Here is a 14,131-nt window from a genome sequence, read left to right on the forward strand (position 1 = left end):
GCAGAGTGTGTGTAGGTCAAATGTTAGCTTAGATGTCACAAATTATTAGGTCATAGAACATTTTCAAGTTCATTCACATAGGAAAATATTCTTGAAACAACGAATTCTATTATGCTTTTCTTTTTCAATTATAAGGAACAAACTCAAATTAAAGTCTCCATAGAACAGAACCAGCTCTACAACTCTCCCTCTCCCACACTGAGAACTCAGCACAGAAAACCTTCCCCTGGGTGGCTGGAGCAGTTGGCGGGCACTTACCAGGCTCTGCTCGATAAGCAGGCAGAATAGCACTGCATTGCCCACCTCCCGCAGGTTCTGGAAGCACACAGTCTTTAGTTCTGCATACTCCACAATGTCCTTCAGCTGGTGGTGGAAGAACTCCAGGATACCTGTGTGACATGGCCAGGGACAGGGTTGGTGGAGGTTGGAGGAGCAGAGCCTCAGCAGCCCTGGGCCACCCCTGCAAGCACCTGCTCTTTGACTCTGCCACCATGCCTGGTTATGGCCACAATGTCCTTCCCCCAATATCAGCTTTGTTTGCCACCTGAGCATGCCTGCCACACAACTTGCAGTCCGGGACCTTGGCTGCCATGCCTGTTCCCTGGTCAGCCTGTGTCTTAGAGGAGGCCATGGAATGTCACCACATCACAAGAACAAGGGAGAGAGACCACATCATCATCCTCAGTGAAGGAAAACAAGATGTTGGCTACAATTCAGTATCTTCTCAGGCACAGAAGGGAAAGAACCTGATCTGATAAAAGGTGTCTATGAACTCTGCAGCTAACATCACATTCCTTGGGGAGACCTGCAAACTTCCTCAGTGACAGGTGAGACAAGTGTCTGTCTCATCAATGTCCTGGATGATGTCCCAGGGCACGGAAAGGCACAAGGCACCAGAGAGCCTGACTTGATCAAAAACTTGACAGGTTGACTCCACTCTGAAATGTGGTCACGCAGAGGACCCAAAAGAACTGAAACTACCAAGAACAAAGCTAGAGAGTGAAAGATCTGAAACCACTCACCCCAACAGGACCAGCTGGCCACCTGCTCGGCCTTCCTCTCCACAGCCCACACCTGGCTTCCCCACCCTCACTGTCTTCCATTCTCAGTAGGGTGCCCAGTCACCACTATGTGGGCTCAGACCTATGCTGGATTTGGCCTAAAATTTCCAATCTCTGTTCAGGACACCACATTAGGTGTATCATTCCAATATTCCTTGTCTACCTTCTGACAATAAATTAAGATTAGATTCTCCAGGCGGTGCCTGTGGCTCAAAGGAGTAGGGCACCGGCCCCATATGCCGGAGATGGCAGGTTCAAACCCAGCCCTGGCCAAAAAAAAAACTGCAAAAAAAAAAAAAAAAAAAAAAAGATTAGATTCTCCAAAGCACATTGATGGTTATTTCTCTTCATGGAAGCCAAAGGGGACATATTGCCGTCCCCTCAACTACCAGTAGCAGTGCAGGCACCAGGCAGTGTCTGGGAGACTGCCACCCTGACAGACTGCCCATCAGGATGGTCTCTTGTTGGTTACCCGAGTGTGGGATCAAGACAAAGCCAGTATTCAAATGTCCAGCTTTCAAGAAAATATGAGGTTAAGAGACAAAAGGCAGTTTTATTAGGTGACAAAGGTACCCTGACAAAGGTACTCAAGCAAAACAGCTTGAGACCATTAAAACTATCTATTTGTTGTTTTGTTTTTCTTTTCTTTTGTTTTTGAGTCACAGTCTCACTTTGTGCTGTGGGTAGAGTACTGTGGCATCATCATAGCTCACAGCAACCTTAAAATCTTGGGCTTAAGTGATCCTCCTACCTTAGCCTCCCAAATAGCTGAGACTACAGGCACCTGCCACAACGCCTGGCTAGTTTTTCTATTTTTAGTAGAGCAAGGGTCTCACTCTTGCTCAGGCTGGTTTCCAACTCCTGAGCTCAATCTGTCTACCCGCCTCAGACTCCCAGAGTGCTGGGATTACAGGTGTAAGCCACCACACCTAGCCAAAGCTACCTGTTTGGATAGCCTAAACCAGCCTGCTACAAGCCACACAAACCCGGCCGGGAAGGGCACATCTGCCCTAGGGCCCCCAGCCTTTAAGCAGGACAGGCCTGAGTCAGAGGGCAAGTGTGGCAGACCAGAGCCTAATTGCTCATGTATGCTGCTCCCCAAAGGAGAGGGCAAGTGTGGCAAACAGACAGCATACATTAGACTCTGGTCTGGGCACCACTCCCCCGCCCTAATGTGGAGAAGGTGAATCTAACATTTTTCAGTAACCTTTGGCCTGTACTCCTTCACTGTGGTCTAAAGACTGGACTTTTCCTCCTCTAGGGACGTGACCATGCACTCCATGTGTGCTGAGGGGGCACTTATACCCAGCCCAGGGTCCTGTGCTTACCAGGAGAGCCATACTCGTGCCGGGGCAGGCGGCAGATCTTGGGCATCACCTCCATCAGCGTCTTCACGTACTGTAGGATGGTACCCTGCAGCTGCAGGAGACAGGCTGCTTCAGCCACTGGCCTCTGCCCTCCCAGGAGGCTGTAGCTGGGGCACACCCTAAAAATGAGTTGTCAGCAGGACAGGGCTGCAGACTCATGCTGGCTGTGCATGGAAAGGGGGGGGCACCTTCACCAGGGGTCTTCACAAGACTAAATTCACATTCTAAACCATAATTCTGCTTTTCAGAGGCAAGGAGTGACAGAAGAAGGGGGAGAGATCCACCTGCTATGTTACACATGACACATCATTACCTTGAAGCACTGCAGTTCTCACGATGGACTAGGTCTGGCATCTAGACTGGCCCATGTCACCACGATTGGGGTGCCAGTAACCCTACCCTAGGGGTCCTTGTCAGGCCTGGGTGGGTCTTGGGTCATGGCTATGTGAAAGGACCCAGCTCTTCTGTAGTTTAATTAATCTTTTTTCATCCTGACCTATATGGCCATGGATTTGTCAATTTCTTAGAATTCCATTAGGCTGTACTTTGCATTAGGGTCAGGACCCTATGTCCTGATGGGCTGCCATACTCAGGTGGCCATAACACACAGCTTCAAGCTTTCCCCTGGCTCGTGTATAAACTATGGGAAAGACTAGAAAATCTGTACTTGGCAATAAAGAAGCTTAACAAAATGGGATCAGTTACAGAAAGGTTATTAAAATAAAAAAAGAATAAAGATTTTAAAAAGTGCTTTCTCAATAAATGCCAGATATTCTAAGTAAAAAACCATATCCTTCATAGCCTACACATGACATCATTCTCTCTATCTTTCCCTCCTAAAGGGCTTGGAGACTCTGAGGCTTCCAGGCAAATGGTAGCACTGCATAATTCTGACCTGGATCTGCCATCTAAATCCCATACTTGTGCCCGAGTGACAGGTGCCTGTGCAGGGAGGTGGCACAGGAGCAGGCCGCCACCCCTGTGGCCCTGGCCCCAGAAACACCAGCAGCCTCCTTGCACTTACAGTTTCTCGTAGCCAACACTCTCTACTCCACTCTCCCAACACCAACGTTTCTTTGAAATACATGTTTTACGAAAACTGGTGTTTCACCCGTGGAAAATGGAGTCTTTAAAGAACAGCCCTTTCCCAGACATGCACCAATCGCAACACAAAGCAGCAAAGGCAGCTTGGCCCTGTCTCCCTCTCCAGAGTGCTGTTTCCTGTAAGTCCTGGGCAACATCGGTGGCCCTTTACCAGGGGCAGGAGCAGGGACTTTCTGTGGGAACCAAAGCCTGGAATAAAGTGGCAATGTCTCCAAACAGCCTGTGTGCACCACCCTATACCCTGGAAATCAGCTCTAGTTTACTTAATAACACCCGATATGAGTAGGTGCTGTGTCAATAGTTGCTATAGGTGCTGCTTTGTTTCTTAAACATTATCTGCAGATTAGAACCTGCAGATATGTAGGGCCAACTATACTCTGTGTTTGGAAAGCAGTATTTTCATGATTTTTTAACTCCTACCAATCAGTTAAGGAACACAAAACCATTCTCCCGAGTTTGGCAAGGCGGGGGAGGTCTCTCACTGCACATGCCCGCAACTTGCTGGGAACCCGATCCGGGACACGGAGAGAGGCATGTCCATCAAGGGAAGCTCACCAGGCTTTTAACGACCTTCAGCAGCTCTTCCATGACCACGGCAATGCCCTGATAGCCAAGCAGCCTGCAGATGACTTGGAAGTGCGGAGGCCCCACGAAGTTCCGGTAGCTGCCGTAGATGCTCGAGTAGGCCAGGTTCAAAGCCTGCGGACAGGGGTGGGTCAGCAGGTCAGTACAGGCGTGCGCAGATGGGGATCACGCAGGGCAGGTGGGAATCAAAGAGCACAGGTGGGGATCACGGAGAACAGGAGGGGATCACGGTGCACAGGAGGGGATCACGCAGGGCAGGTGGGGATCACAGGTGGGGATCATGCAGGGCAGGTGGGGAGCACAGGTGGGGATCACGCAGGGCAGGTGGGGATCATGCAGGGCAGGAGAGGATCACGGAGAGCAGGAGAGGATCACGGAGGGCAGGTGGGGATCACGCAGGGCAGGTGGGGATCACAGAGCACAGGTGGGAATCACGCAGGGCAGGTGGGGATCACGGAGGGCAGGTGGGGATCACGCAGGGCAGGTGGGGATCACAGAGCACAGGTGGGGATCACGCAGGGCAGGTGGGGATCACAGAGCACAGGTGGGGATCACGCAGGGCATGTGGGGATCACGGAGCACAGGTGGGATCACGGAGCACAGGTGGGGATCACGCAGGGCAGGTGGGGATCACACAGGGCAGGAGAGGATCACGGAGCACAGGTGGGATCACGGAGCACAGGTGGGGATCACGCAGGGCAGGTGGGGATCACACAGGGCAGGAGAGGATCACGGAGGGCAGGTGGGGATCACGCAGGGCATGTGGAGATCACGGAGCACAGGTGGGATCATGGAGCACAGGTGGGGATCACGCAGGGCAGGTGGGGATCATGGAGCACAGGTGGGGACCACCAGGGCAGGTGGGGATCACGCAGGGCAGGTGGGGATCACACAGCGCACACAGGCACCCCACCCGGTTCGGAGATCCATGAATTTACTTGTAAAACACACTATCCCTACTGGGATTAGTGTCCCAAAACCTGTTCAACCCATTAGGAAAAGCAAACTTGGTAAAACAGAAAAAGAAAACAAAATCATTTGGTGTTTCAACTGTTCATTGAACTGCCATTTGGACAGAAGCTGTCTGGAGGTCTGGAATGAGAAATGAATGCACCTTCGAGTCTCGCCCCACCCCCGGGAGGGATGCCCAAGGACAGACTCCAACAGGGCAGGGGCCGGGCAGGGGCAGCCATCTTCTCCTGGAGTCACAGGCTGCTCCAGGCTGGGAGAGCGAAGAAAGGTGGTCAGGTGGTTCCTACAAGAGGACCCCCCTGAGCTCCCTGGGGATATGGACAGACAACAGGAAGACCTCCCCCCAGTGTGAGCACTGTGTCCACAAATTGTAATACGCTATGTATTTGCATTTCATTCAGATCAATGTGTTTTCACATTTCCTTGCAACTTCTTCTTTGACCTACGAATTACTTAAAAGTATGCCAACATCTGAGTGTCTGAGATTTTTTGGTCACCTTTTCGTTACCCATTTCTAGTGTGGGTTCACTGTGGTCAGAGAATGCCCTCTGTTCATCTGTGACGTCAATTCTTTTGACTTTTTTGAGGTTTGCTTTATGGCATAGGATATGGTCCACTGTGGTGAACAGAGTGTGCACCCTGCCCTTGTGAGCGGGGCGTTCTCCACACCTCAGGTAGATCCTGATGGCTGACGATGTTCAGTTTGCTGCTGTTGCTGAATTCGTGTCTACTTGTTCTATTGCTGACAGAGAGGACTGAAGTCCCCCACATGAGCTGTAGAAGTGTTTGCTTACTCTTCCTTTCACTTCTATCAGGTTTTGCTTCTAGGATAGAAGCTCTGTTGTTGGTGCATAAACATTTAGGGTTGCCATGTTTCCCTGGTGGTTTGAAACTTTAATCGTCATGTAATGTTCCTGGTAATGTTTTTCCTCTGATGTCTTCTTTATATTTACATAGCTCCTCTGGCTTTCTACTGATGAATACCAGCATGCTGTATCTTTTCCCACTTTTTCACTTATGTCCTATCTCTGTCATTAATAAGAAGTGAGTTTCTTATGCCACATAGTTGAATCTTGTTTTCTTAAAAATCCATTCTGCCAATCTCTGACTTTCAACTGTATCTATGCCCATTTATACGTTTACACATAATGTAATTATTGATATGTTAGGGCTTAAACCTACTGATCTCTTGTTTTATAATTCCTCCATTACATTCTCTCTGCCTTCCTGGGTAATCACATAAACTTTTTTAAAGTTAAAAAAAAAAAAAGAAGAAGAAGTTAATTGATGACTCCATACTGAACCTCAGAGTCAAAGCATTCCATAATACACATACTCTCATTTGACAATGTGAATGTTACTTCTTTGCATTACTATTATTTTTGTTGCTTAATACTTCGTTGCAGCAATCATCTGATTTCTCTTCTGAATGTATTTGTCTTTGTTCGTTCTTTGCGAGGTTTTTGTTTCTGGTCCCTATTTGGTCCTTATTGTTGATAAATGTTGAGCCTTTTAAATTTTGTGAAGGCAAAAAGTGGAAGCCTAATGAACACATGTATAAGTGAAAATTAAAAAAAAAATGTTTAAGGGGTTGCATCATATATATACATATATACATAACTTACCACAGTCTACTGTTACCAGCATCTCAGTACTTTGAGCAAAGGGTAGCAACCTTATCTCCATTTAGGTAACTATCTTCTTTCCTTTTGTGACCATGCTGCATATCTCCTGTACAGACGCTGAGAACCACAGCACGACACCAGGATTCCAAGGGGTTACCAGAAAGAACACAGTATACCTAGCTGCTCAACTCTCACATATCTTCAGGAGGGCCTATCTGTAACTGCAGGGAACTAGTTCTTGGAATGTTCCCTGTGTTACCAATTGATGTGACCAGCTCCAGGACAGCCTTGGGCATGAGTGTCCACCTGGTTTCTCTTCCCTGGGCAAAAAGAGTTTGCGTGTCCTCTGTGAACCTGTGCCTGGCTCTGAGCACACTCCATCTGGCACCGAGCACACTCCATCTGGCTCCGAGCACACTCCATCTGGCACTGAGCACACTCCATCTGGCTCCGAGCACACTCCATCTGGCACATCTTTCCCTTCCCTGACCCTGCTCTATATCCTGCTGTGATGAGCCACAGCTGTGAGCATGTGAGTCCTGAGTGTCTTAGTGAATCCCCAGGTTTGTGTCCAAATAGAGTCAGAGTCTAAACTGATTAAAATATACTGCACTAACCAGGTGGGACAAAATCATAGCATGGAGACCTGTGCCTGTCCCCTGCCCAAGTCTTCTAACCTCCAGAGTCAACCACAGATACACCCCTTCCTCTAAGCTCCACCACTGCGGCTTTAGGCATTGGGCTCTCTGTAAGGTTTTTGCTTGAAAGAAAAATGGGAAAATTACCAGTGAAATCAAATGACCGCGTGTTACAAGAGAGAAAATTCATTCCCAGAGTGGTCCTGACTGGCTCAGGTGCTGCTGTGACAGGAGGTGTCACTCAGTGGCCCCTGGCCTATGTGCCCAACATCCCTGTGGACGAGGCGTACCCCAAAGATGACACACCCCAGAGACAACACAAGGCAGGAGAACAAATAGGGGATATGAGTTAACCACTTGGAGGCAGGGAGGTTACAGCACCACCCTGTCGAACACTTAAATCCAGGAGCTCCGCATGTCGGGCCTCATGGCTGGGTCAGGGAAGACTACTGCTCACACCGGCCCAGACTCCGGCCTCGTCTGCCATCCAGAGTGGGCAGGGGACCCTGACAAAGCTGGCTGTGGACTAACTGGCCTTCCAACCAGCGTTCTCTAACTTTGACTACACTCTGTCTTTGTGAGTTAGAGATAATCTTATCTTACAGGAAAAGGAATTCCAGGACTGTGCTCAAGAAAGCATTTTAGCAAAGCAGGCATTCCATAAGTGGTGCCATTCCCAAGAACCAAAAAGATAACATTGTCATGATCAGATTGATCATCTTAGCTGATTTTATTCCCACAAGACACCAGCCCTGTTCATCATTTGGAAAGAAAGACCTAATCAGTTCTTTGAACTGACAGAAACACAGACACTGTAAATTACCTGGCTTTGGACACACCAATCAACTCTGACATTGTGTTTTGGCATCTGGCCTTTTTGGAGGGAATCTTAGAAAAGTATCACATTACATGCATAAGATGAGCTGTCAATATCAGTGTCTCTTATATTAAAGAGTCCAAACAATCTAACAAAAAATTACTGGTTTAGGTTTTAAGAACAAAAATGACACAGGCATAATTTCTCAATCTGAGGCTGAAATCTATTACAGTGACGTTCAAGTTCAGTTACAAACAGTTGCATTAAGACAAATAATCAAAGTCAAGTCATCTCTTTTTCCCCCAAAGGGCACCTGCTTTGTGGACCCCATCATGAGCCATGGGGGTGGCACTGGGGGTGCCCTGTCCCAAGTGGGCACGGTGCTCTGATGGTCAGGGACTGCCCTCCAGTGATGGCAGCTGCCGTTGTCCTAAGTAGCCATGACTCACAGGGTGCTGTGGGACAGGCCGTGGCGAGTCCAGATACCTGTATGCCGCCATCTAGGATTGTCTGTTCTTGCACAATGCCTTCTATAAATAAAGTCACAAGACCAGATCCCAAAACCATAGTACTGGAAACAGCCTCCCAGGAGGATGAGAGGCTGGGAGGCTGGGGGGCTGGGGATGGAGACTTGTAACAACTCACAAACCTCCTATGTTCTAGAAATATCAGAGGGTGTTCTGCCAAAACTTGAATCCGCTGTGGGCACCCAGCCGACATGGCCTCTGTGGAGCAGCAGCATACCTCTGATAGCTCCTCTGACGCTCCAACCCCAGTGTCTGCCACCCGTTCCTATCCCGCCCCAACTGCAGACCGAAGTACGGACTGAGTATAAATTTAATCCAAAGTAAAAATACTTTAAGAATATAACCACTTTAAGATGAAAAAAACCTTATACAACCTTATAATCTATGAGGGAGAATTTATTTAATATATATTACACAATAAACGGGGCAGCACCTGTGGCTCAGTGAGTAGGGCACCGGCCCCATATACTGAGGGTGGCAGGTTCAAACCCAGTCCCAGCCAAACTGCAACAAAAATAGCCCTGTGTTATGGTGGGCGCCTGTAGTCCCAGCTACTCAGGAGGCTGAGGCAAGAGAATTGCCTAAGCCCAGGAGTTAGAGGTTGCTGTGAGCTGTGACACCACAGCACTCTATGGCACTACGACAACGAAGTGAGACTCTGTCTCTAAAAAAAAAAAAAAAAAGAAAGAAAAGAAAATACACAATTAACAAAAACCCCAAAGAGAACAGAACAGCTCTTTCAGGAAATATCCTCGCTATTCTCTGAAATTACTTTTCTAGAAATAAAAATAAAATCATTATTCTCTCATCCACTTCTCCATTAATTGGCTTAGATGAAAGACAGACAGACCCCTGGGTCCGACAACACCAGCACAGGGGACTCACATCTTGTCTTTCTGGACACAGACAAAATGCTGTCTCTCTGTCGTCCTGTCTCAGGGCCTTAAACTCCATGGTGGACACACAGATGAGCTCTGGACCGTAAGAATGGACTTGACAATGCTGTCTTGGGATCTCAAAAACTACCACTCAAGCTAGGCGTGGGGGCTCACGCCTGTAATCCCAGCACTCTAGGAGGCTGAGGTAGGTGGATTGTCTGAGCTCAGGAGTTTGAGACCAGCCTGAGCAAGAGTGAGACCCTGTCTCTAAAAACCAAAATATAGCTAGGCATTGTGGCGGGCACCTGTAGTCCCAGCCATTTGGGAGGCTGAGGTCAGAGGGCCAAGAGAGTGAGGTTGCTGTGAGCTCTGACACCAGGGCACTCCACCCACGGCAGTGGAGAGAGACTCTATCTTAAAACAACAACAACAACAAAAAAAGAAAAAACACCACCTAGGTTCTCTCCCAGGACTCGGTCCCCCAGTACCAAAGGTGGATGGCTGCCACCCACATGGCCCAGTGCCATGCAGACCATCAAGCCAGAACCACACTCCTCTCGTTACCCTCACCAGGCTCGTGGGTGTAGGATGGAAAGCAGGTGCAGGAGGTAGAGTTGCCTGGCTCAGCTCATCTTCCCTACAAATTCTTCTCTCTTCATCAGGGAGTAACAGAAATTTATTTGGTGGTCACACCTCTCAGAGGGATTAAATTGTTCAGTGGCAAGCCAAGCCAATCTTTTAGTTCACAGAGATCCAAGAAATTTTTATCTTACTTACCAAACTTCCTAGGCCTGTCTTGTAAAATTACACAAAAATTATTTTAGTTCTGAGGGAGCATCAGAACTTTTATTCTTATTCTAATCCTTTTTAAGAATATCCTTTTGATTTGCATATCACATTATAACATAAAAATCAGCCTCAGTCCTTCTTTAACCCTTCCTAGAAGGACCACGTGAGCTGGGTGTACAGCTGAGTCCTACAATGACCCACAGGGTTTCAGGAGGTGAGGAACAGTACATGTGCACACCTGTCCCATCCCCAGGAGGAGAGGCCCGGTCACCACGTGCTGGGCACCTGCATATCTGTCTGGACAAGTCGAGGAGGTGCAGGAAGCCCAGTACACAGAGACCCGGGTGTCCACTGACAGGTGGTGCCACAGGAGAGAAGGTCGGACAAGCAGGACTATGGCCGATCTTAGGAATGGAGAATATCCCTGGCCCAGAATCCCCTGGGACCATGTACCAACAAGGCTCCCAGCCCCCGTGCTTCTCTCTCTGCTCCAGTGCTGCTGCCCCTGCTAGTCCTTCATCTCACATCTGTAAAGTAACCACCACATTCAAACATCCATACCCTTCTGGAGTAGCTAAATTGCATTTTTTTTTTGTAGAGACAGAGTCTCACTTTATGGCCCTCGGTAGAGTGCCGTGGCGTCACACAGCTCACAGCAACCTCCAGCTCTTGGGCTTAAGCGATTCTCTTGCCTCAGCCTCCCAAGCAGCTGGGACTACAGGCGCCCGCCACAACGCCCGGCTATTTTTTTTGTTGCAGTTTGGCTGGGGCTGGGCTTGAACCCGTCACCCTCGGTATATGGGGCCGGCGCCCCACCGACTGAACCACAGGCGCCGCCCTGCATTATATTTTTAATTGCCATCCTAGAGTTGCTAAAAAATAAATAAGCCTCTAGAAAACTAAAGAAAATATGATTTCTCTCTCTCTCTTTTTTTTTTTTTTGAGACAGAGTCTCGCACTGTGTTGCCCTCAATAGAGTGCCATGGCATCACAGCTCACAGCAACCTCAAACTCTTGGGCATAAGGGATTCTCTTGCCTCAGCTTCCCATGTAGCTGGGACAATAGGTGCCCGCCACAACACCTGGCTATTTTTTGTTGTTGTTATTGTCATCGTTATTTGGCAGGCCCAGGCTGGGTTCGAACCCGCCAGCTCCAGTGTATGTGGCCAGTGCCCTAGCCGCAGAGCTACAGATGCTGAGCTGAGAACATAATTTTTCAACACCATAATCTTTACAGTGTCACCCTCAGCCCACCTAGATCCCACTCTGCAAGGGACAAAGGGTGGGCAGTGTGTGCCGATGCTATGGCGCCCCCCAAAAACACCCCACTGATTGGGGGGGTCTTCCTAGCTCCAAGGTGCAAATGCTTCCACCTCAGTCCACTAAGCCCCAGCCTGAGGGAGAGGACAGCAGGCACCCACAGGACTAAAAGGAGATGGTCTCGCTGTGAAGAACAGAGGGGCAGAACAGAGGGGCAGGAAGGAGTGCACCAGAATGTCCTTCTCCATGCCTCTGATCCAGCTGGCACCTTACAGGGCCCGGTGCCCAGGTGCAGGCCGTGTGGGGTGGCAGGGCCCATGCCCTCCCTGCCCTGGTTCTGAAACTCAGCAGACGGGACACACAGAGTCCTGTCATCATCCTGAGACACCAAACTTTGTACCTGTCTGTTTTCCTAAGTGTCTGCCCCCCCAACCCCCTGTGAGAACACTTGCACACTGATGAGTCCCAGTAGCCCCCAGAGTCATGGGGCCGGGACACTGACTCCAGCAGCAAGGAAGAGAATGTCACTGTTAGCGAGTACTCTAACCAGCTCCCTCCAGACAGGCACTATGCCCCTCACTGCTGTTAATACTTCTCACCAGTTACAGGTGAGGCTGCATTTCTACTTTTTATTTTATCTTTATTCATTTCTTTTTTTTGAGACAGAGTTTCGGTATGTCACCCTTGGGAGAGGGCCATGGTGTCATAGCTCACAGCAACCTCAAATTCTTGGGCTTAAGGTATTCTTTTGCCTCATCCTCCCAAACAGCTAGAGCTATAGGTGCCCACTACAATGTCCAGCTATTTTTTGTTGTTGTTGTTGTAGTTGTCATTGTTGTTTGGCAGGCCCAGACTGGGTGAACCCACCAGCTCCAGTGTATGTGGCCTGTGCCCTAGCCGCTGAGCTACAGGTGCCAAGCCTACTTTTATTTTTTTGTTTTGCAGAGTGTGTCTGCTCATTTCACCTGTCTTATTTTTTGCTATAGTGTTTTGCTTTTCCTTATTGAACCATACAAGTTCTTGAAATATTGAGAAGATGAACCATTACTAATACCCAGAGTTGTCCGTCCATCTGCCCCAGCTAACAGATCTCAGATGCAGTGTTCTGGGGTTTCCGCTCACTTGCCAGCTGACATCTTGTCGTTTTTTATTTCCCGTCTCTGTGCTCACTTTGCCCCCTACCTGCCTCTGGGGCATAGAGCTGGGACAGCTATGGCCCCATCTCAGAAACACACCCGAGCCTCTCCCACACACTTTCTTGCCTCAATGTTTTAAAACTTAAATCTCCCAACTTGTTTTATAACCAGGAATGAGGCCAGGTGCAGCCAGACACCTACCAGAAGGCCCAAGTTACTACTAACTAATTCGAGACAGTTTTACAGTGGTGGGGGAGATGGGTGGTTGGTTTCTGTTTTAAATTACTGTTACTTCTCAGGAAGATGATAATGGAAAGGAAGGGAAAACAATAACATTCCATACATGGCAGATTACATTTAAGTCATTGCAACGAAACTGATTTCAACTAAACTTAAAAATAGCTTTGCTATGAACTTACAAATTATAACAGAAATACTAGCAATCCTACCTTGGATCCATGCAAATACTGGGGCTGAGCATTAGGCTGCTTATCTCTTTGAAATTCCTGAGAAAATGGCAATACTGTCCGAACAAACCTAAATAAGAAAGATTTTAAAAAGAAAAAGATATAAAAAAAGAGATAACCAACTTTAATGGTAGTTCTTTAAAATTCCAAAAATTTCTATAACCTATCTATTAAATGCTGCCTCCAAGTCAACTGATATAATTGTCAAATGGAGAAATCTTGGTCAATCAAAAAACCACAGAATGAATTACATATAAATTCTTTTTTTTTTTTTTTTGTGGAGACAGAGTCTCACTTTACTGCCCTCGGTAGAGTGCTGTGGCGTCACACGCCTCACAGCAACCTCCAGCTCTTGGGCTTAAGCGATTCTCTTGCCTCAGCCTCCCGAGCAGCTGGGACTACAGGCGCCCGCCACAACGCCCGGCTATTTTTTTGTTGCAGTTTGGCCGGGACTGGGTTTGAACCCGCCACCCTCGGTATATGGGGCCGGCGCCCTACTCACTGAGCCACAGGCGCCGCCCCCAATTACATATAAATTCTAAATACAATGTGATAAATTCTGAAATACAATGAATGTATCCAAAGCTCAGGAGCTGCAATGGGAACACCTTGTAAACAGTGTTCAAACTCAGGGAAAGAGTCTGGTCTGCAGGTATCAGAACCATGGAGCCCAACCCAATCCTCGGATAACTGGTAACCATGGAGCTTTGCTGTGCCTCCAGAAGGTGCTGACTGTGGGGCTGGCAGCCTGTGAGAAAATGGGCCGTCACAGATGCTCAGATCTCTAGTCATAGGCTATCAGGGAGGACAGGTTTGTTCAAGTACTTAGGACTGTACTGGTTTAGTCTAGAGGCCTCATCTTGGCAATGGATTAGGGGCTATTTAAAATCAAATGCTTAAATTTT

The 14,131-nt window shown here is 48.3% G+C and overlaps 1 protein-coding gene across 1 annotated transcript in view; it reads right to left on the reverse strand.

Annotated features, from left to right (window-relative positions):
• Window positions 1–14,131, reverse strand: part of CYFIP1 (cytoplasmic FMR1 interacting protein 1) — a 139,247-nt gene that overhangs the window by 9,781 nt on the left and 115,335 nt on the right. Inside the window, 4 exon segments of the mRNA XM_053582044.1 lie at window positions 259–389; window positions 2,390–2,480; window positions 4,088–4,231; window positions 13,209–13,296. Of these exon segments, the coding sequence (XP_053438019.1) occupies window positions 259–389; window positions 2,390–2,480; window positions 4,088–4,231; window positions 13,209–13,296 (454 nt within the window).

This window comes from Nycticebus coucang, chromosome 2 (assembly GCF_027406575.1).
Source record: "Nycticebus coucang isolate mNycCou1 chromosome 2, mNycCou1.pri, whole genome shotgun sequence".
In the NCBI taxonomy this organism is placed as follows: Eukaryota; Metazoa; Chordata; class Mammalia; order Primates; family Lorisidae; genus Nycticebus; species Nycticebus coucang.